This window comes from Pinus tabuliformis, chromosome 3_1 (assembly GCF_031772625.1).
Source record: "Pinus tabuliformis cultivar Carrire ecotype Pingquan chromosome 3_1, CPIR1, whole genome shotgun sequence".
Lineage (NCBI taxonomy): Eukaryota > Viridiplantae > Streptophyta > Pinopsida > Pinales > Pinaceae > Pinus > Pinus tabuliformis.
The window spans coordinates 54,876,831-54,899,585 of NC_142301.1; the positions used below are offsets into that span (position 1 = coordinate 54,876,831).

A 22,755-nucleotide genomic window follows, 5' to 3' on the forward strand; every position below is an offset into this window, starting at 1 on the left:
ACACCTAGGAAGCTTCCTAAACTATGCCGTGTGAGTCCACCGTGGCCTTGGCAATGAACCGACCGGTTTAGGACGGAACCAGCCGGTTTGACCATAAACCGGCTGGTTCCATCCTAAATCGGCCGGTTGGGCCAGTTTTTGTGGATTTTGGGTGAAATAGGCCATTAAACCCGGTTTTTTGTCTAGTTTGATCCGGTCACCCAATGAAACAGCTGGTTTGATTGGTTTCCGGTTCAAGCCGGCCGGTTTTTTAAACTACTTGATGCATCTTCTGAAATCAAATAGGGTATCAAAGTGTGGGCTGAATTTGGGACCAAGAACTGTTTGAGAAGATTAGGGAAAGGACTTGTGTTTTTTGGTAATCCCAATGGGATGAGAGTTTTGGAGTATATGTGGAATGGTCTTATCTAATACTTTACATATTTAAGTTAGAAATTATGTGTTTCAAAAGAGTCAATTTAAGACTTGTTTAGGTTAGATATTTATTTATTTTTGAATAATGGGAAGACAAAAATGAACATTGATTTCCTCACATACTCACATAATAGATCTTTCAATTGAATTGTGCATAAGCAACAGGTGATACTACCTGTTCATTCCTCCAATTGGCCAACAATCTGGACTGCAGCATCTTACAAATGGCATCATGGTTAACCATAACTCCAACCATGATCTCTAATATCTTGAGCCTCTTCCCAAGGGTAGGACCCAAGGTGTCATGTAGTCCCTAAAGACTTTCTTCAATTAGCTTGAAAACTTCCTTCATAATGTCATCATTGTAAGGGAGCATAGGTGAAGTTATTCTGATAATCTCACTGGGACAGGAGGCAACGATAAGTTTGACCCCTTCACAAGGGTGCTCCAAGAATCTTTGCTGGATCAAGGCAAACATTGTTGGTTTGAGTGCCCAATTTAGAACCCTCAAATCTGACTGGCTCACCTTAGAAAGGTGTGAATCCAATTTCTCAAGATTAAGGAGAGTTTTCGCAGTCATCTTCATGTTCTTCAAATCTGATCCAAGTGCAAAGAGCCAATTCCCTACCTCCAGTTCTTTCTGCAAATCCCTTATTTTTTCCGCCTGTAGGATAGCATATACCCCCTTTGAAAAGGGTCTGCTGTTTGGTTTTGTTCTTTGGCCCATGGAAGGATTGTGGCCCAAAAAACCAACGGCTGCTAAGTTATTAAGGGCATTTATGAAGGTCTTCTCCCAATCATCCATATTCCAACAATGGTGACAAGACTCTACTTTTGACAAATACATAAAGCTGACTCATAACTTAAATCCGCAGTATACACATAACTCTGACTGTCAACTTCACCGACAGTATACAATAAAACTTTGACTTAATACAAACCAGCAATAGGCCTCCCATATCAAGACATATTCAACCTTTACAAATTACACTCAGCAATTACATGGAGGTTTAAACACCTCATGCAGCCTCACTGTATCCTCTCACCCAGCTCATTATACATGGCTATAGATACATAAAGACACCAATGCTGTAGCCACACAATACTCACAGGTTTACAATACAAGGTAATATCCTTACAAATATACAAATACAAGGCTTATGACAAATATTTTAATGTTCTCAGATACTGAGCAAATCGTCCCCTTTGTTGATGCTCCTCGGCCTCCACGAAATTAATATTTTGGCCTCTCAAATGTGAGCTCGATCACCACAAAATAGAATTGATCAACTCGGCCCCTCAATAAGTATTAATCTTGGCCTCTTGAAGGTGAAATTGGCCTTCCCAAAATGGGCAAGTAAACTCGATCTCTTAGAAGGATAAACTCAACTCCTCTTTAGCAGTTCGGCCTCACAAGTGTTGAGCAATTTAGCCTTCAGTGGTTAATTATTCTTGACTTGGAATACGGACCTGGAATACGTTGAGGCTCTCAGCCTCCAAGAATTGGTGTTCTTGGCTTGTGATACAGAGAATCCTCGACCCCTGCAATAAAGTGCTTTCAGCCTCCTCAATTAATTACTGATTCGCTTCCAAACGCAAGAAGACTCTGGACCTGAATGATGATGTGAACTTGGTCTTGGTAATCATGCTCTCGGTCCTCCTAAATTACTCTTGGTGCGGATGCTCTCGGCCTTGCCAATAAAAGAGAGAAACACACCCAAAGTTACCACAAACTCAGCCTGCCAACCAATGAAATCATGCCCATAAATGCAATAAAACCCGCCTAGAAAATACAAGGAATTTTGCCCAGGTATATAAAGAATTTTGGCCTACCAAGAAATAGAAGAACACACCCAGTTTTCCAAGAATTTCGACCTGCCAACATATAAGGAACGTGCCCAGAAATATGAAGGATCTTGTCCTGTCAAACGAGGATCAACAATAGATCTCAGCCTACTAGACAGAATAATCACGCCCAGGAAGGATGGATCACAGCCCACTAATAAAGATATCCATGCTTAGAAGAACTAGTTGAACTCTGCCTAATAAGTGGGAAAGAGATTCAGCCCAAAACTTCAGTCTTGGTAATATGTGGAAATGTCCCCAATAGAATGCTAATTCTGCCCTGGTACAATAACAATTTCTTCTGCAGACAACACTCTGGCAAATGTTTAACTCTGCTTGCTGTAGTAAAATAATTCTTCTGTAAGAAATAACTCTTGAACTCCTGAAGAATAATAGACCTGCAATTGGTGGTCAATAGAAACTCGAACTAGGGTGGCAATGATGTCCATTGAAATGGGATGAACCAATTAGGGTGGAAATAATGTCCACTGAAACCAGTGAGAGGATTCCCCCTGAAACCCTCGATCTTGGCCTTCAAAATCGATCTCCAATAAAAATACCCTCAGGCTGGCAGAAAAACCACTCTGATACCACTGTAATATCCCGGATTATTTTAATTATTATTTTTAGGAAAAACTTTGCCATAATTTTTTTCTTAATAGGAATAACACAAAAACACGGGCACAAAATAACCCAGAAATACTTCAATCACAAAATACACAAGATAGATAGCCACAAACTCGGCTAGATTCAGCCTTATTATATTAATATAATAGTTTGTTACAACAATAATAATGGCTGATAGTAGCTCCTCAAATCACCGAAGATGTAGCACAGGTTGGAGATCTATGTGATCCCCACTCCAAAGTACATATCTGCTCACCAACTGATATCGCTAAAGCTTCATGATATTTCTGAATGAAATCTCATCAACAGTGGGTTGGGTTCTTCTCCAACTCACAAGAAATGGAAACCCAAGGGTTCTCGTCTTGGGGTTGACTGAAGCTGAGAACTAGGTTCTCCAAATCTTACCAAAAGCAAATACACAAATCCAAGATGTCCCAAATGATTTTCTTCCACTCCTTTTAAAGATCGGTTGGATCCCTCTCCAACCTTCTAGAAGCAATTTATTTTATTATTTTATTTCCCACTCTAGAAGCTTCTCCTCTTATCCTTATCTTAAGTGACTTTTATTTTATTTCATTTTAGTCACTTGGCCTTTTTCCTCAATTAAGCATTTCCCCTTTTTATTTAATTAAGTGACTAATTAAAGTCACTTTTAATCTAGGAAAATGGTAAATCTGCCTCTACGATCTCTCAGGCCACTGAAAGTCACTTTTCACCATCCCATCCTGTAGATCTCTTCGTTTTGGTTCCAATGAGCTATTACACTAAGGTGTTTCATCAAATATTCTTCCCAAAATGACACATTAAGCGTATTTAATTAAAATATGCTCAATAATAACCCTATTTTACGGGAATTGTCGGAATGTGGCAAAACCAAGAATAAACTGTTCTGAACTGGCCCTGATGATGAAATGCTGTGAGCGATCGCTGTCAGACCCTATACAACTCCTCCAAAACCCTCTAGGTCCACTGATAAAGAAATCTTGTTCTCATGATCAAGCAGTCACCAATCCTGGAAATCCATCCTAGCCACGTGATAAGGGAAACTGAAATTGGGGACATTACAATTTATAATATCCCTAACTACCTTATTGTGGTAACAACGAGCATTCATTGTTTCTAAAAATATGTGAAACACCCTGATATTGCTCCTGTCTCTAGGACGCTTTCTTTGTTATTGAAGAAAACTGCTTTGTCTACTGGTTTTGTGTAACCAGGTTCTTGGAAATCTTAATTTTACTGATAAGTGGTAAGTTCTTAGTGTGCTTTTGTTAATTTCTTAGCGGAAGGAAATACTCGAGAACTTGGCTTTTCTTATGGGATTTGTAATTTACTTGCATCATGATTCTGTTTTTTTCTGAGCTCTAATTGGTTTTTCCAATATGTTTCCAGGTTGGGACTATTCATAGTGTCTGTGCAAGGATTTTAAGATCGTCCCCACAAATATCTGATTATAGTTTGAATGGTAATTACATAATCTATGATGAGAATAACTCACAACAAGTTGTGAAAAGGATTCTTCAGGAGGTCAGTACCGCCTTTTGCATTTGCTTTAACATTTCTCTCTAGTTGTTTATACTTACGGTCCAGCCTATGTTTCAGGAGACATTTTACTTCCATTCTTTTCTGCCTTGCAAAAAGGCAAGCACTTGCCCACTGGAATCTGGATCAAATTGAATTTATCATGCTTCTTCTTGTAGGATGTCTCATATTTGGCATGAAGGATAAAATCTCAAACAACTCAGAAAGTCTTAACTGTAGCTGCTAATTGTACTACAAGCATGCTATTTTGTCACAATATAGTTTTGCTATTCAAAAGTTTCATGTTTTTGAACATTAAGGCATGAAATTTGAAGGTTTGCAACATCTAAAGGAATACAGGAAGTTCTGTTTTATCTCGTGAGTATTGAGATTTACTTAACCACAACGTAGATCCTTGTCTCAAAACATTTTAATAGATTTCTAACAGTTTCTTTTCTACTTTGTCTTTCCTCTGATGTCTGTACAGGCACTAGACACTTCTGATGTAATGAATGTATCTATTGGAAGGGAATGTTTTAATGATGATGCAGACTTGGAAAGGATCGCTGCTCAAATTTTGGATGAAAGTGTTATGCAAAGGTCTCAGATTGCAAACTGTGAAGGTCTTTCTCGATGTAATTTTCTGGCGGAGAATGCACCTGCAAGATTAGCGCTACTGGACTTTCTGGCAAGGTACAATAAAAAGAAGCCTGAACAAAACAAGAGGAAGACAGTTCCATCAGATGCTGTGAAAGAGTTGTTACATATTATAAGAAGGGCCAGACTACACAATATGCGAGCATTTATAGCAAGAAAAAATAGAAGAGATTTACCCCTGACCCCAGATTCACTTGATGCATTTGCTTTCAAGATGGCAGAGATATATGAGGTATAGGTTCTATGTTTCATATATTATTTTTGTTTTCATATTGTGGTTTATGTTTCAAAATTGAAGTTAGTTTAATTGTTGCTTCAACGAGATGTCAACTAAAACACAATTTATTAATATTTATCATGTTCTGAAACCATTTGTGTATGACTTTAATTTTCTAAGCAAAGTGTAATATCCCTAGGGAATTTTTGCTCTCAGGGTTTTAGGAACATAAAGAATATTGTGCTAATATCACAGTATTTTTCATTCAAATCAACAAAAAGGCATTGGATGCACAGCAATAAACAAGTGAATGGGTATTTTAGTAATACCAACAGTACATATCAGTTTACAGCATACATAAATCTACTCCTTAGAAATGTTACAGTACCGAATACGCAAGGACAGTAATATTCCTCTTCAGGAGTTTATAATTCTATCTAACAGCCAACTACTAGCTTATCGTTTTCTTCCTGCTACTGCTCTGAGTACCTGTGCTATCCGGCTCCTTCGCTGCCTATTCTTATCAGGGGGTTCTTGAACCCAGTGTTGCGAAAATCGCGATTTTTGACTCAGCCGATATTATCGAGCGATTTTTACAAAGTTTTTTTTTTTTTGGTTAATCCCCGAAAAAATCGCGATTCGAATAGAAAAAATTGTGACCCATTGGGACAACGCGTTTTATAAGCAAATTGATGAGTTTTATTTCTCATTTTTAGCAGACATCGGACTTGTTTGAGAGCTGAGGAGGAGAGGAAGGCGTCTACTAGGGTAGAGGAGGAGAAAAACGGGAGATTTTAGCATCTCAAGCTAGAGAACTTCGTGTTTGGACCAAATTTATTCGGCAAACCGTGGTTTCCAGGTATGGGCACCAAATTTGGCCATTTTGTTTTGGTTTTTTTCTTGTTTTTGCTTGGGTTTTTATAACCCATTGATTATCAATGATTTTTAAGTGGATTTGATGGTTTTTTTTTTTGTTGTTTTTCCATTTTTGTTGCATAGAGTGGAGAGGGTTCATTTTGGTCAAAAATGCAAAAAATTGATTGTTAGATTTATTAGTTTAATTTTTTCTTGTGCTCTATTTTTTTGCATCATTTTTTATTGGATTTGAATGTGCATTTTTTTCTATTATTATTGGATTGAGTTGATGCTTTTTTGTTTGTTTGTCAAAAATTCAATGTGTTGTGTCATGTATGTAATTTTTTTTTTTTTTTTTTTTTGGTAACTTGCAATTCTTATTGTGCCATAGGTTCAACTTTAAACTTCATCTTATATTAAAACTCAAGAGTTCGACCAAGTTACAAACATGCCAAGGAAATTGGACCCTCTGTGGGAATTTGGTGAACCTGATGGAGGGTTTGATAGAATAAATGTTAAAATTAGCAACTAGGGCCAAACTCCATGTGGGTCATCTTATTTATGGCAGCTGATATTTTTTTTGGATCCCTCTCATCAAGAGGTGTAGGATTGATCTAAAGATCATCCGATTCCGATAAATATTCATGGAGTTATGAATTTATTTGTGTTATAAGATAAATTGTCAAAGGTGGCTAGCAACCATATAACCCCCACATGTGCTCAACATTTTAGTATAAAAAGAGATGACTTGAGAGTCATTTCACACACACTTCACTCTTGATTTCTCTCCACTTGTTCTGGGTTTTAGTGGAAGAGAAATCTAAGAGAGGAAGCTCTAGTATGAGCCCTGAAAGCAGTCAAGAAGGAAGCCTACACGCTGGTCTCTATGAGCCCTAGACACAATAAAAAAGGAAGCCTACACGCTGCCCTATATGTTGGTCTCTACAAGCCCTAGACAGTCAAGAAGGGTTACTATGATGCCCTAATTGCAGGTCCATGGTGCCCTAGTCGCAGGCCACTTCAAGTGACCAAATTGATGGATGGAGGGTGATATTTTTCTCGGATCCCTCTCATCAGGAGGTGTAGGATTGATCTAAAGATCATCCGATTGCATAAATATTCATGGAGTTATGAATTTATTTGTGTTATAAGATAAATCGTCAAGGTTGGCTAGCAACCATATAACCCCCACACGTGCTCAACATTTTAGTATAAAATGAGATGACTTGAGAGTCATTTCACACACACTTCACTCTTGATTTCTCTCCAAGCAATAGCAATAGCCAATTGGGACAGTAGTACGGTAAGCAAGGTACAAGTTACAACAAGCACATGGTGCCAAGCATGGTGTTGCAAGCACATCGGGCAAGGTGCAATAAGCACACAGTGCAGCAATGGCATGGTGCAATGGGACAACAACAATGGCATGGTGCAATGATGGCACAACAGGACAGCAACAACAACAAGGTGCAGCAAATGCAATCATGGTGGAGCATGGTAGATGGGACAGCAAGGACATGGTGCTTGCATGGGACAGCAAGCAATCATGGTGCAACAGTATGAGCAGTGACAACATTGTGATAAGGGGCAGCATGATGTGAAATGCTACAACACAATGATGGGCATCATGACAATGTAAAGTGTAGCATGTTGTGTGCAGCACTTGCTAGTATAGTACAATGATATTAGATGCTACAATGAGATGCAACATGATGGGCACAGTAAGGTACAGGATGAGGTAACACTGGTAAGTGCAGCAAGATGATAAGGTACAACAAGATGTTGCAGTATCGGAAGGTGCAGCATGGTAATGAGGTCCAACATAGTGATGATGGGTGCAGCATGATGCAACACAGTGAGGTGCAGCATGATGACGAGGTGCAACACAATGATAGGTGATGGAGTCACCTTAGAGAATCAGTTGAAGCAACACGTCTTCAACTGAGTTCAGCTACCTCATGTATCATCCTATTAGAGATGATCTATGCTATTATAAGTCAAAGTGTTGAGTTCTGTTGTAAATGTACTATCTCTCTCTCTCTCTGCTGAACTATTGAAGAACATATAAGAAGAATTGATCACGGGTTTCCCCACATTTGGGTTTGTCCCTGGCTAGCGCCACATCTTGTGTCCTCTTGTCTTGGCTTGTCTTCTGCGATCTATGTTTATGTTTTATCTGCAATTTACTTTAATGCTAATGTGATTGCTAATCTAGAAAAGGTATTGACGTAACTGTGAAAATTGAAATAAATTGCTCTAAGCATAGAACATAGCTAAAATTAACAATAGACTTGTCTTGCAAGTTGTGTGGGCAACATATGTCAGAAGGGGTTTAGAGATTGAAGTATCACCTTGCACAAATCCCTGGACATGATGTAGGGCCTTGCACCAATACAAATGCAGAAATCATCCGAAGAGCCATGAGATCATTGGAAGAATTAGAGCAAGACAAAGTGACCAAAGCAGATCTGAAGAAGCAACTAGCAGGGAGTGTGTTAGGATGTGAATATGGAAGTGGCACTGGTTCTACTTCAGCATCAATGTCTACAACCAACCCTGTAGCTACCTCATAATTTTTTGTTCCTAGAACCACGGCTGGTTCACAACCATCTATCACTTCAATGCTTAAAAAAAAGGAGAAAGAACAAGCTGACAAGTTGTTGGGCAAGTTTCTTCTTTGGAATGATATTCCTTTCAGCGTTGTAAGGAATAATCCATTTTTCCAGCCTGTTGTTGATGCTATTGCAATTGTTGGCCTAGGGTATAAATCCCTTCTTATGATGACTTTAGAGGCCACATTCTTCAAGATGAAAAGGTTGACTGCACCAAAAGATTGGAGGAGTTTAGGGCATCATGGGCACAAACAGGATGCATTGTGATGTCAGATGGTTGGACCGACCAAAAGGGGAGAACCCTTATAAACTTTTTGGTTAATTGTTCCAAGGGGACAATGTTTATGAAATCTGTTGATGCATCTTCACATATCAAAGATGCAAAATTATTATGTGATTTGTTGGATGTGTTTATTTTGGAGGTGGGTGCAGAACATGTTGTCCAAGTCATAATGGACAATGCTGCAAATTATGTTGTTGCTGGCAAGATGCTTATGGAGAGGCATCCTATTTTATTTTGGACACTTTGTGCTGCACATTGTATTGATCTGGTGTTGGAGGACATAGGAAAAATTTCCTTTGTCAAAGATATTGTTGACTCGTAAAAAAACATTACAAAATTTATATATAACCATGCATCTGTGCTTAGCTTGATGAGAAAATTCACCAACAACAAGGAGTTGGTGCGCCCCGCCATTACACGGTTTGCCATTAGTTTCATATCTCTTCAATCCCTCTTGAATTCTATGTGGGATGTGAAGAAAATGTTTCTTTCAGATGAGTGGCGTGCTTTGACATTTAGTCGCAAACCAGAGGGAGAGGCCATATGCAGATTAGTTTCATACTAGGAAAACTTCTGGGCGGGAGTGCAGGAGGTGTGCAATGTTACTGAACCTTTGGTAAAGGTTCTTCAATTAGTTGATGGTGAGAAGCCCGCAATGGGCTATTTGTATGAGGCCATGGACAGGGCCAAAGAATCCATTCGGGCCTACTATGATGATAAGGGAGATGAGGGGTTTCAGAAACAACTCCTTCTATGGGAAGTGATTGATGAACGATGGAACAACACACTCCATCGTCCCATTCATGCTGCAGGGATCTACTTGAACCTCGCATTTTCTTACCCATGTGGGTTCTTATTTGATGTTGAGATCATGGATGGATTCTTAACCTGTGTTCAGAGGATGGTGCGATCTCTAGCAGAACGTGCAAAAATCTCCAAAGAAATGGAGATATACAGGATGGCAGGTGGCACATTTAGCTTTGAGATGGCTGTGGTTGATAGGAAGACTAAAATGCTAGGTATTTTTTAGTTTGTTTCAAATTTCATTGTCTCTTCAAGTTCATAACTTCATACTTTGCTTCAACTTTCAAATTTCATTTTTTTCTTATGTTTATCTTATTTGTAATTTTGTTGTAGATGCATGGTGGACTCGCTATGGTGCCAGAGTACCCCATCTGCGAAAGCTTGCCATTCGAATCCTCAGCCAAACATGTAGCTCCTCAGGATGCAAGCGCAACTGGAGTGTATTTGAAAAAATACACAACAAGAAGCGCAACAGGTTAAACTTAAAATTTAAAATATTCCAAATTTCTAACTAATTTTTTGAATTCATTAAATAATATTTTTTTATAATTATTATTGTATGATCTTTGTACAAGTTGGAGCCCCAACGACTTAATGATATGGTCTACGTCTACTACAATCTTCGATTGTGGGTGAGGCAACTTGAGAGGATACCTGATATGGAGGCCATCTCATTGGATGAGATTGACACCACTGCTGCATGGAGGGTTGAGGCCGAGAGGCCTCTTATGGAGTCTGCCGATGATTGGTTAGCGCAGGAGGTAGTGGAAGGTGTATAGGGGGAGGAGGAGGAGGAGGAGCAACAGGAGGAGGAGGTGACACCACCTACCCAGGCTACCCCTGCCACCAGTAGAGGACGTGGTCTACCTCTTGTAGCTCCTAGTTCTTCAGCTTCTAGAGCACAACAGAGTCCACTGCCAACTCCACCGACATCTACATCTAGAGGGAAAGGGAAAGCTATTGCATTTTATCGCAAGAGGGGCAGAGGAAATCAGTAGTATTAGTTATTTGGTTCATTTCATTGTATATGACATTATGACTCATGATATGAGATACATTATTATATTTTTTGTTGATATTTTGAGGCTGAGTTGGGACTTAGGAGTCAGGACTTATTTTTCATGACATGATTCACTGTTGTGTGTGATGTTGCACTAGAAATGAAAAAAATTGAAAAAAAAATGAATATTTTTGTATTTTACGATTTTTTCCCGATTTTTACCGATTTTTCCGATTTTTTCCCCTCGCCGATTTAATCCCAATCGCGATTTTCGCAACGTTGCTTGAACCCCTTTCACTATCCGCTACCTTGTAAACTGCTGTGATGAGAGTCACCACCTTATTTGAATGTGATCCTCAACCTTCAGATAGACTCCCACTGCCAATTTAACTTTGATTTCGGCCCTTCTGCTATGGGGGGACCAGATTAAGTTGCTTGCTATCTCTGGAGGGAGCTTAGCAGAATCCACTTCCAAATCTACCCTTCAAGAATGGTCAGTTACTCCAGCGACTATTATTACAGAGTGGGCACTGAAGGTGAAATAGGAGTTTCTGTGCCCTAATTCGACCCTTCCTCTTAATTTGGTTAAGAACCTTGCTGTCCTACGATGCTCCAGCCAGGCTTGGGTGCCACAGCTATGCTGCCCGAACTTTGGTGGTCAGGAAAGACAAAGGAAATTCACTGAGATATCCTTCGTTTCCTTGAACAGATAATTCGCTGCTACAGCAGGGCTTTTTCCAGCCCGAGTTGATCTCAGGAGACCCAATCCACTGTTCAGAGCGAGCCTGTTCAGTCTTTGTTGCAACCCGATCTGGGGTTCCACCCAGACTTTACTCAGGAAGAAATCTCGCTGCCTTAGATGGAATTTCCTCCAACATGTGCTACCTCAAAAAATGCAATTCGCCACCACAAATGAAACCCGTATGAGAGATCCCCTGTTCCCAGATTGAGCCTCAGAAAGAGGATGCAACCTCAAATGATGTTCATTTCTTCCACAATACCTCAGACTGCCACGCTACTTTAAAGTTATGCCCATAATGCCCTCCAAAACCAATTCTCCTACATATATCTCCGAATCAGATAAAATATAGAAGATTAGAGAAGATAGAGGATTAGCTAGAGTGGGATCACCTCCACCGAAACTAATCGAAGAAGGGGTCTTAAAAGTTAAAACCCTCAAAGCCGTGTTGAAAAAGGTACCAAGGAGGTGTTTCCTAGTGCTTTTTCTGTTTCGACTAGGAAAACACATGAGACCCACTTTTTAGTGTGACTTTAAGAGTTATTAAAGTCGTGTGACTTTTTAGTCACTTTACGAGGTACAAAAAGTACATGGTGTCATGGTAATTTATTATATTAAAGTTACTTTATGTTTTTAGAGTGACTTTATGAGAAGAAAGTACAAGGTACAAAAAGACATTAAAGTGACTAGGGAGGCTTATTAATGAAGGGGGGGACATAAGATGGGGTCAATGGGAGAATTAGATAAAAGATAGAAGATTAGAGAAGATAGAGGATTAGCTAGAGTGGGATCACCTCCACCGAAACTAATCGAAGGAGGGGTCTTAAAACCCTCAAAGCCGTGTTGAAAAAGGTACCAAGGAGGTGTTTCCTAGTGCTTTTTCTGTTTGGACTAGGAAACCACATGAGACCCACTTTTTAGTGTGACTTTATGAGTTATTAAAGTCGTGTGACTTTTTAGTCACTTTATGAGGTACAAAAAGTACATGGTACTTTATTATATTAAAGTTACTTTATGTTTTTAAAGTGACTTTATGAGAAAAAAGTACAAGGTACAAAAAGACATTAAAGTGACTAGGGAGGCTCATTAATGAAGGGGGGGACATAAGAGGGGGTCAATGGGAGATTAGATCTCCACTCTTGATCAAGGAGAGCTGATATCTAATCTCAGCCCTTGATGCTAGGGATAGGGCTTCTCATCATTATGAGACTAAAAAGGAGGAAAAAGGCAAAGGAGACATTCATTCTTCATGTGCAAGTGTTGGAGAAGAGGAGAAGAGGAAGAGAAGGAGAAGGAAGGCTGTGAGACCTATTTTGCTAAAGGAAAGAACCAACAGCAGGCCGAGTTTGAAGGCTATAAGTGAGGCTCGAATTCCCAGGAGAATAGGCATGCATTTCCAGGCTGAGATAGCAGTGCGCATCTCAATGTTAAGGCAGGGTTTCCAGCATGAGTTTCCATGTAGAAAAGACGGTATTATCAACTTGAAAATCAAGGAGCTTCAACATAGATTTCGACGGTAGAAACTATCAGTCTGAGGCACAAATTTCTAGGATTGACAGGCCCGAAATTTGAGGAGGAAACAAAGGTCTGTCAGCACGTTTTTCTAGGAGAGATTACTGGACTGATAGCACAGATTTCGAGGGAAAAAATCTGCTGGCCCAAAATTCGAGGAGAAATTTCTGGGCAGTGGCACAAAATTCTAGGTGCTGAAAAAGTCTGACAGTGGCACAGTTAGAGGGGCAGAGATTGCTGACAGTGCCATGAGTTTCAGACAGTGGCTTGATTTTCTAGGAACTTGGCACAAGATTCAAGGGAGATAAGTACCCTTGATGTGTATTTAATACTGTAATAAATTCTCCGAGAAAAGCAAATTAAATCCTCTTTCAAACTGGTTTTCTCCTTTGGGGTTTTTCCAGGGTCTAAGATTTGACCAAAAATCAGTGTCCATTTATTCTATGTATGCTTGCATAAATTTTATTATCAGCTGAAAGTGAGTGAAAAAGTAGTGGAAGCCTTGCAGTGTTTTAATTGCAATTTGTATTCATGTTTAAATCAGTGTTTTAAAATTCGGCTCAATCGAGCTGGACCCCTGGCCAGGCTGGCTTGGTAGAAAAACTGGTTCGGTGGCCGGTTTGTTACCGAACCGGCTGAGCCGGACCCCTGGCCGGTTTGTTAAGGCGTTGCGGTTGGTGGATGGGGAAAGATTGACTATGGCCTTCATTTATGAGGCTATAGATCAAGCAAAGGAGCAAATAAAGGCAACATACAAGGATAGAGTGGCTAGTACTGGTGCCTAGTGATGTTTTACAGTTTACTTTTGTTGTAGAGGCCATTTAGAGTCTCCTTGGTTATGTGTTTTTGTTTTGATCTCTATATCATGTATGTATTGGACAATGCACTAGGTGCCATTTTGATATAATGGATATATTCATGAGCCTACTTTGATCATATGTTGTCTTCTCTCTATATTCTAATGCTTTGTGTTTGGAAACATGAATGAAAATCTTTAAAATTATGTTTTTTTTATAAAAAATAAATATTTAATGTATTTTTTTCAACGATTGATTCATTGAAATTAAATCTGCTGAGTCGATACCGAGTCGGAGTCGGAGTCGACCCTCGGCCCGTTCTGAACCCGAGTCGGAGTTTTAAAACATTGAATTAAATATGCAATGAACTATGGGGTTGGGCATTAAACTTGTATGCAAAACAAATTGAAATTAGGTGGGGCTACATGAACTAAGAATTTTCTACAAGCCCCAGCTCAAAGGAAACAAAGATATTCCAATCCAATCCAATCAATGATAAAAAATGATTCCATCTCTCTCTTATTTATAAATTCCTCATGGGGGTCTCTTTTCCTTAATTTAATGTGGGGTTACAAGAGTAGCCCCAAATTTTGGATTTTTGACCCAGCTACCCCAAATTTATCCAATGTCACCCCAAAACATTGGATAATGGGTTTTCCCCTTTATCAATGATTATAGCCTATAGGGTTGGATAAGCTATTTCATCCTCCCTTGGGCAATTAATTAATGGGGAATATTACAATCCCCCTTTCTTGACATTGCTTGTCCTCAGACAATTGCCCCCTTGCTTTCAAGAAGGAAAACTGCTCACTTGTCTTGTATCCTTCCTTTTGGTCACTTTCAAATTCTACACCAGCGTAGCTCTTTCTCTGCCCTAACCTGGGGGATTTTGGGCGGGTTAGAGGTATCTTCTTCAACTTAACCTTCGGTTTACTTGCTTCATGATAGAATGATAGCATGGGAGATGCTTTAAATGTCAAAATTTTCCTAAGCATCTTTATCTCAGCTTCTTGCAGCTCCTTTGTTTTAACTTGCAATTGGTTTTTCTCCGCTTCCTTTGCATTCAATTTTGCCTCTAATTTTGAAAAAAACTCTTTACGCTTAGCTCTCTCATTACATCTAAAGCTTAAAGCAACTCTAGAAGGAGCATGTAATATTTCTAAGAGGAGTACAATGCATGAACGTGTGCACTTGGGCTTGCAAAGGCAAGCTAGACAATCCCAGGTGAGAGAATGCTGCCCGAATGCAAGGGAAAAGACTCCTCCAGAAGGTACTATGCTGGCCCTAGAATTTCTGCATTGCTGGTTGAGTGGAACCCCTATTTGAGCCTCCAAAACTGCCCAGAAAATTCTACCAAAATAATCTTGAGCTCCCCAGAAAAACTCAGAAAAACCCAGAAAGGGTTTGTTTTAGTTTTGATCCTCCAAAATCACCCCCAAATTCCAAGCACACCTCCATTGCTAGGATTACAACCTGTAGAAATTTTGTCTCTGCAACCCTCCAAAATATTGAGAAATCTCCCCACAACAGCTTGCACCCCCAGCTCAATTCTACCCCACAATTCTTCCCCTAACCTTAACCACAATTTTCTCCACCATGAATTGCGCAGCCTATGTTAGCTATTGTGCAGGGCTCTGCAAGAGAATTTCGACTTGGGCAAAGTACACTCTCCCAGCGTATAAATCCTTGGGAAATCCACTGCAAATTAGCCAAGGGAATGACTAGCAAGGGCTCAATGCTTCTGTCCCCAGAATGCACCCCCACAAGACTGTGTCTCTCTCTATCCTGCGTCCAGCATGAAGCAAAATAATTCGTACCACTTGTTTCCTGCTTCCCCAACTTCCACTAAATTATGGTGAGATCTCCCTAGGGTGGCACTTGTGGTCCACCGAAGAAAGGGTGAGTTTTCTCCTTGGAAAACTCTAGTGCTAAGCAACACTTGTGACTCAGCTGAACAACTTGAGCAACAATGGTAAATGACAAGTTAACAAAAAGGCCCCAATAGCTGCCATCCTCCTCTTATTTATATTTGCTGTCTTCCTTCCCCATGTGGGCCCCTCCACCAAATATTTCAACATTACCTTAGCAAAATCGATTTTCTTCCAAGGGGTGCGTATTTCATGTGGGGTGGCCCCACATTCCACCAACTAAATCATTTGGCCCACTTTTCCTAAGTTGGTGTCCCAAAATTGTGTTGGTTCCAAAATTGCAAAATTGTAGTCCTTCACTTATCAAAATTTATTGAGAAGGGACATCACAGTCCTTCCCCCCCAAATGTTGCTTGTCCTCAAGAAATTGTAGTGCTGGATGCCACAAGATCTGTTCACTCTTCCATGTGGCATCCTCAACCAAGAAGTCCTTCCATTCGACCAAGTACTCCCGGATGACCCTACTCCTCAACTTCTTCTCTCGTGTCTCCAAGAAGGCTTTTGGTGTCAGTACCAAGTGCCCCTCATCATCCAAAGGAGGCAATTCAGTGGCTGATGTGACTTGTTGTTCCAAAGCCTTTTTTAGGCATGAGACGTGGAACACATTGTGAATCCGGCTCTCTGGCAGTAACTCCAGCTCGTATGCTACCTCCCCAACTCTTCTGACCACCCTGTAAGGCCCATAGAAAAAAGGCTTGAGCTTGAGCTTCTCGGTCCCCATCTGCTTCAATGATGACTGTCGGTAAGGTTGGAGGCGTAAGTAAACCATATCCCCCACCTCAAATTGCCTCTCCACCACGTGTTTGTCAGTGTCCCTTTTCTGTTGGTTCTTGTTGAGAAATCTAGGGCATTAGCATTAGGTGATTTCTCTCAATTAGTAACTGCTTGTGAGTGACTTTTTCTTCATTAGATTAGGATCTTCTAGTTGCTTAAGTTATTAGTGTTCTTCTTCATCAAACAGTTACCAATGCATGAACATAAATAGACAAGAGACACAGAATGTAGGCTATCTGCCAGGGCCAAAACCTCTCACTCTTTGAGAGGAAAACCCACACAAATTCTTCTTATAGAGATTCCAATTGACGAATACCAAGACCAAGACCCTTGACCTATTAGCCACTCCAAGACCAAGACACAAGTCCTCTTCCACCTTCTCAATTACTCTTTCTGGGTTCCTTCTACTTCAGACTTTGTACCATAAGTGATGACACCGAACTATGGTCACTATGTTAGTCAAGGATACTGAACCTCTTCTTCAGATGTAACACCGAATTCACTGAACCATATTTGCTGCCTTCTGAGATACCATCGAGACCTTCTTTCCTTGTAACAACACTGAGATCTTTTATTACACACTTGTGACCTTCCTTTTGTGAGGCACCGAATTCTCCTAGTAGTGGTGGCACCAAATCATAAACTGACTGTGTATCCTTATCTGAATATCAGAGATATATGCGAACTTCATTCTGCCACTGTCCATCCAGAAATCACAAAGACATCCGAACTTTTGTCCCTAAATCTCCTCGTTGTCCTTACCCATCCGAATCTTGTTCTCTGTACTGGAGATCCGAACTCATCTTTTGTTCTACCCATCCGAAAAACTCAGAGAGATGTCTGAATTTCTCTGACTGTGGAATAGGCCGAGGTGGCTATTTATAGTGGTATGTCCATCATATTAAGCTGACATGAACTTATGAATAGGTGTGTCTCCATAATGAGAAGCTGACATGAGTTTGTTGCTTTGTCTTGAAGTTGACATGAAGAGGAGGACTTTGTGCTTGTCATTGGAGGGCTATATAGACTCATATACATTTGACACATGCCCAAGAAGGGCTCTTCATACATGACATTGACTCTTTGACTTTAATGACAAATCCTGAGGCTCTCAATGGGAGCCATCTAAACAAAATCTCTTGCTCATGAAACCCATGAAGCAAGCATCACAAAAATAATTTTATTTTCTTCTTTTAATCATTTATAAAAATCACAATTACATGTCATTATGAAGACTGAACCTAGTTACACTTCTCAACAGTTCCGTGCCACCTGTAAGTTGTTCTTGAGAGGCCTGAGGATCTTTTGGCTCTCTTGGACCCAATCCTTTGCCCTTGGGGCCCTGCTATCTCTAAAAATCATGTTAGAGAAAGAAAGTGCATCATACTCATAAAGAGCTCGGAAAGGGGATATACCAATCGACATATGGTAGGTAGTGTTGTAGCAGAATTCTCCCAGGTGAAGCCACTTCACCCACGCCCTCTGTTGCCCAATCACATAGTTACGCAGGTACCCCTCCAACCACTTATTCACAATCTCGGTCTGCTCGTCCGTCTGAGGGTGATAACTAGTGCTAGGAGTAAGCTTTGTCCCCACCAATCTGAACAACTCCTGCCAAAAAGCCCCCATAAATCTGCTGTCTTGATCACTGACTATGGTCTTTGGAAGACCATGTAGTCGGAATACCTCTCTAAAGAACAACTCTGCTACCTGAGAGGCAGAAGACCTCGAAGGGATGGTGAAGAAATGAGCAAACTTGGTCAATTTATCCACCACAACATAAATGCAATCTCGTCCCTGTGCAACTGGGAGTCCCGTGATGAAATCCATGGATACACTCTCCCATTTCCTCTCTGGGATAGGGAGCGGCTGAAGTAGCCCGACTAGGTGTGATAGCTCTCCCTTATTCCTCTGACAGACTATGCACTCTTGCACATGCCTCAATACGTCTCCCTTGAGACCCCTCCATGAAAAACGCTCCTTGATGGCATGGTACGTCTTGAGGAATCCAGGGTGCCCTGCTAGAGGGGAATCGTGAGCTGCCTACATAATCCTCTTTGAGCCGAGATGCTGGCACCAAGTAAATCCTGTCCTTATAATATATCACATCATTCATCGCTCTGAACATGTCATCCCCACATGTGCCATCCAGTATTTTGCAAGCTTGCCTATTTGCTGTATCTGTTTCTCGAAGGCAGTTCTTGGCTGTGAAACTGCACTGAGAAACCAACTCAACCAAACTTTAGGTTCAAGCTGACCCTCAAACCAGAGGGGGCTCCCTCAAGTGTTACAAGGCTTTTTTTAATGCTGTTCACTGTCATTGGAGAATAGCCTTTGAAGCAAAATGGCCAGATCTATTATTTGTTGTAGGTGGTTGCTGATGAATATCCAATCTCTGCTCAGAAATAAAGCCCTCTCTTGCTGAAACTTGATCAAAGTGCCAACATCTAGTTCCGACAAAAAAACATAGCTTAAAGAGTTTGGTGGAGGAATAGAAGAGAAATCAGATAATTAAGTATTCATATTGAATACTTAATCAACCAAATATAGTAGATGTGTGTAGAAGAATTCTACAGCCAAACAAATATACATTCAAGAGATGACAAAAGACAATAATTAAATGATGCAGAGGAGCTGATTTAAACAGACTGTTCAATTAGCTAATCTCAGTGTAGATGATAACTTTGCAGTGGGCTGTCAGGGAGGTTGATACTCAAACCTAGCCTTGCCCTAACTCCTATGTTACCTTGAACATATGCAGAAACAGATTATGAATTCACAAGGAAATACATACATGAGGAACAAATTCTGTCATGAAACTAAAGCCATAATACTTTAATTAAAATTCTGTAATAGAAGTCTTTACAAAAATGGCAGGGATTTGGCATCAAAAGCCAACCCTTTTACATTAAAAATAAAACAATATATAGGAAAACATCTTCCTCAAACTGTCACTAGTATATAGGAAACAAATCCTATCAAATAAACTAAAAATACAATATGCTGTAGAAAATCTGGAAATGGCAGAAAGTCTTCTGCCTTTAAGTCTGGATCATGCTTTTTTGACTGCTGATTATTTGCTTGGAATCTAGATATGATAAAAAAAACCCAATATATGTTCATCAAATCTTAAAAAATGAACCCTGCTGCCAAGTGCCTTTGACTGTTTTGAAAACTGAATTTGCTAAAACTGCCCCCTTAAAACCTTATAATTTTCCTCCAATGCTAGTCAATTCCTTCACTTGTATTTTACTGCATTGATGTTTGAAAATTTGGGTTGACTTTCTATGATATACTGCCAACTAGAAATTCGAGGTGATCTTCAACACATTGACTTTCCTTCATAATTATGGAGATTAGGGATATATGATTCAATAAAATGCATCATTCTTTGCCACAAAATCTGGAATAACATTCTTCGATTGCAAATATCTTGGCAGGAAATCTGAAACTATGTGCAGTTGTCCCCTGAAATTTGTCAACTTTCTTTAAAAAAAAATGGTCAACCCCTGGAAATAGTTGCAATATATTTTGAATAGACCAAGTGAAATTTCATTTCTTATCTCCACATAATTATTTAATATCTAAAATCTGGAAAATTATTTGAATACTGCCAGATGCTCTACTTTTATGGATCTGGAAATAATCCAAATGCTGATGTTTCGTCTTGAATATTCTACTGCAAATGTGAATTTGGTGAACTCGATGCTCAGGGGATGTTAACTGTTGCTGGTGTTGACCTTTCTACCACCATATATCTTTTAATGCCTGATCTCTGCATTTCTAGAGAAACTGTTGTTGTCCATTCTTTGAAGATGTTTCCTCTCAGCATTAGCCCCTGACAAAAATGACATAATGAAGAGTGTTGCAAAATGATGCCTACCATCTTTTATGTAGCCGATAGAACTGACATTGAACCCAGTTCGTTTCATTCATTTCATTCCATACGATAGTCAAGAAAATATCAGAATGATATGCTCTTTCTTTGAGATAAATTTGTATGATTAGTTTGAATAACTCAAATCTTCATCAAATTGGAAAACATGAATTTTGCCCTTGCTCCACAACAAGACTTGATCAATTTCCACTGTAGACTGAACAATCAGTGCTTCATTAGCAATGTCACAACCAAGCTGAGGACCACTATGAATATTTTCATTTATCAAATTGCTTCCCTGTCTCTAAGCAATATTTCAGATGCCTTCTTGACCAGAGTAGATTCATTGTGTCTAAGAACACAGTCTAGGACCTTCTCAACAGGATAAGCAATGGGATAACAAATGATCATAAGAACACACATAGCCTAGACAAAATTTTCTCCAACAGCAAGTCCATATCGTGAATATGTTGCTTGTGAGACAGTATTTTTGTAAAAACCATCGATAAAAGATTTCCTCATATCCCAAAATATTATTTTTATGCCTGTGAATTCACATATTCTATTAATGGCTGCATTCACAGTTTTTTGGTGCCATCAAAACCCATAGAAAGTACATACATTGATATGTCAGCAAAAGCATGCGTTGGCTTGAGATCACTGTCAACTAAGCTTCAACCTGCCATAACATTTCCTTGAGGTCTCTTTTGTTCTCGAATGCTATCCTCATGCACATTCAGCGTTTCTTTAGCAAATGCCTTCATACTAGCTTCCTTTCTGTATCTTGTTAAAATTGGAACAGGTGGTATAAGATCTTGTTTATCCACTAGTTAACTAACAACCCTCTGAGTGTAGGCTTGTAGTGCATTGTGAAGACTACTTGACAAAGCCATTCAACTATGGAACTCCTATAGGCAGTTATAAACTGAAAAATTGATCCACTGTCTCTTCCATCACGAAATCTGGACATATACCCTTTAGAGATCCGAGGAAATCTCCCAAACCGCTCAGAATTTGCCAGAAATTCCTGTTTTGCTCCTAATTGACGCCATTCTGCACAAAACCCACGTGTTGGATTTTTGAATTTCGTCTCCATTTTCGCAGGATCTGAGCCCGAAATTCACTGTCTGTAAATGCCCACGAAATTTTGACCCACTGTCAATCATATGAATAAAACTTGTTTCTGAAGTGCTGAAAATAACAAATTTTGTTTGAATTTTGTATAATAGACCAAGCCGTCGACCTTCTTCTGAACTTGCGAATGAATAAGATTTGCCATTAAGAGCAAAATGCACACAATGAACTGGGTCATACAGTACTCATACTGTCCCTTATACTACTCTCAAGAAGACCTATATAATGCCCCATGACATAATTCCTGAATAATTTGTTTTGTTCGAATTTCGAATAATTTTATCATTGGAGACATTAATGAGTAAAGGCCGCAATCTATTTTGTTAATAAAGCTCTTATTGTTTGAGAATCCCTCAAAAGGTCATTAACTCTTTTACTAGTGCAGACAATCCATTCAATAAAATAGAGGCAGCTCCAAAACCTTATTTTATCATTGCTGGTTGTAGCTAAAGTTGTCAACTGCATTAGGAATTTTCCTCTCTAAATATTTGCTCAGTGTATTTAACACAAGACGTAGAGAGGCATGGTAATTGCATAGCATAAAAGGAAATGGGCTTTCAGAAAATATCACCAAAGACAAACTCCTCTCCTTCCTTTTTAATACATAGAGTTACAGTTGAAACTGGATGACCTTCACTAATAAAGAACTGCAACAACTCTCCATTACAAACTTGAAGAAAGAGGCAGACGCTTTCCATTGGAATTCAGCCACAACAAAAATCATAAGTATAAACATTGATCCTTTCACTGATTGACCTGGAGTAAGAGGAATTTCTTGTTTGATGACAACTGCCCTGCATCCTGTCACAAATGGCATCGTCTGTACACTAAATCTGAGCCACATCTGGCGGTTTCAACATAGAACATATAACAAGCGTGTCCAATTGACATCGATGAAATTAGAGCAATTCGACCCTACGATGGCAAACTAGCAGTTGAAATTCATTCTCGTGCCAGTGCTTTGTACTTACCGCTGTGCACGTTGGAACCATGAATGGTATTGCGGGGGGGTAGATAACAGTAAGTTGTTGAAATTTGGTACCGGAGGACAAGTGGTTCCCTAAGGCTCTGATCTTTGGCCTAGGGAAAAGTGTCCAAAAGAGTTTATTTTTTCTCCTAAAGTGACTTTATAATTTTTATAAAGTCAAATCTAATTTAA

General features: G+C 39.6%; 1 protein-coding gene across 2 annotated transcripts in view; it reads left to right on the forward strand.

The window, feature by feature from the left end:
- The window catches only part of LOC149185742 (uncharacterized), a 552,948-nt gene that overhangs the window by 21,958 nt on the left and 508,235 nt on the right, over positions 1-22,755 (forward strand). For both annotated transcript variants that reach the window (XM_089410789.1, XM_089410788.1), the window contains exons 3-4: positions 4,279-4,413; positions 4,895-5,296. In XM_089410789.1, the coding sequence (XP_089266915.1) occupies positions 4,279-4,413; positions 4,895-5,296 (537 nt within the window). The remainder of the gene's footprint in view (positions 1-4,278; positions 4,414-4,894; positions 5,297-22,755) is intronic.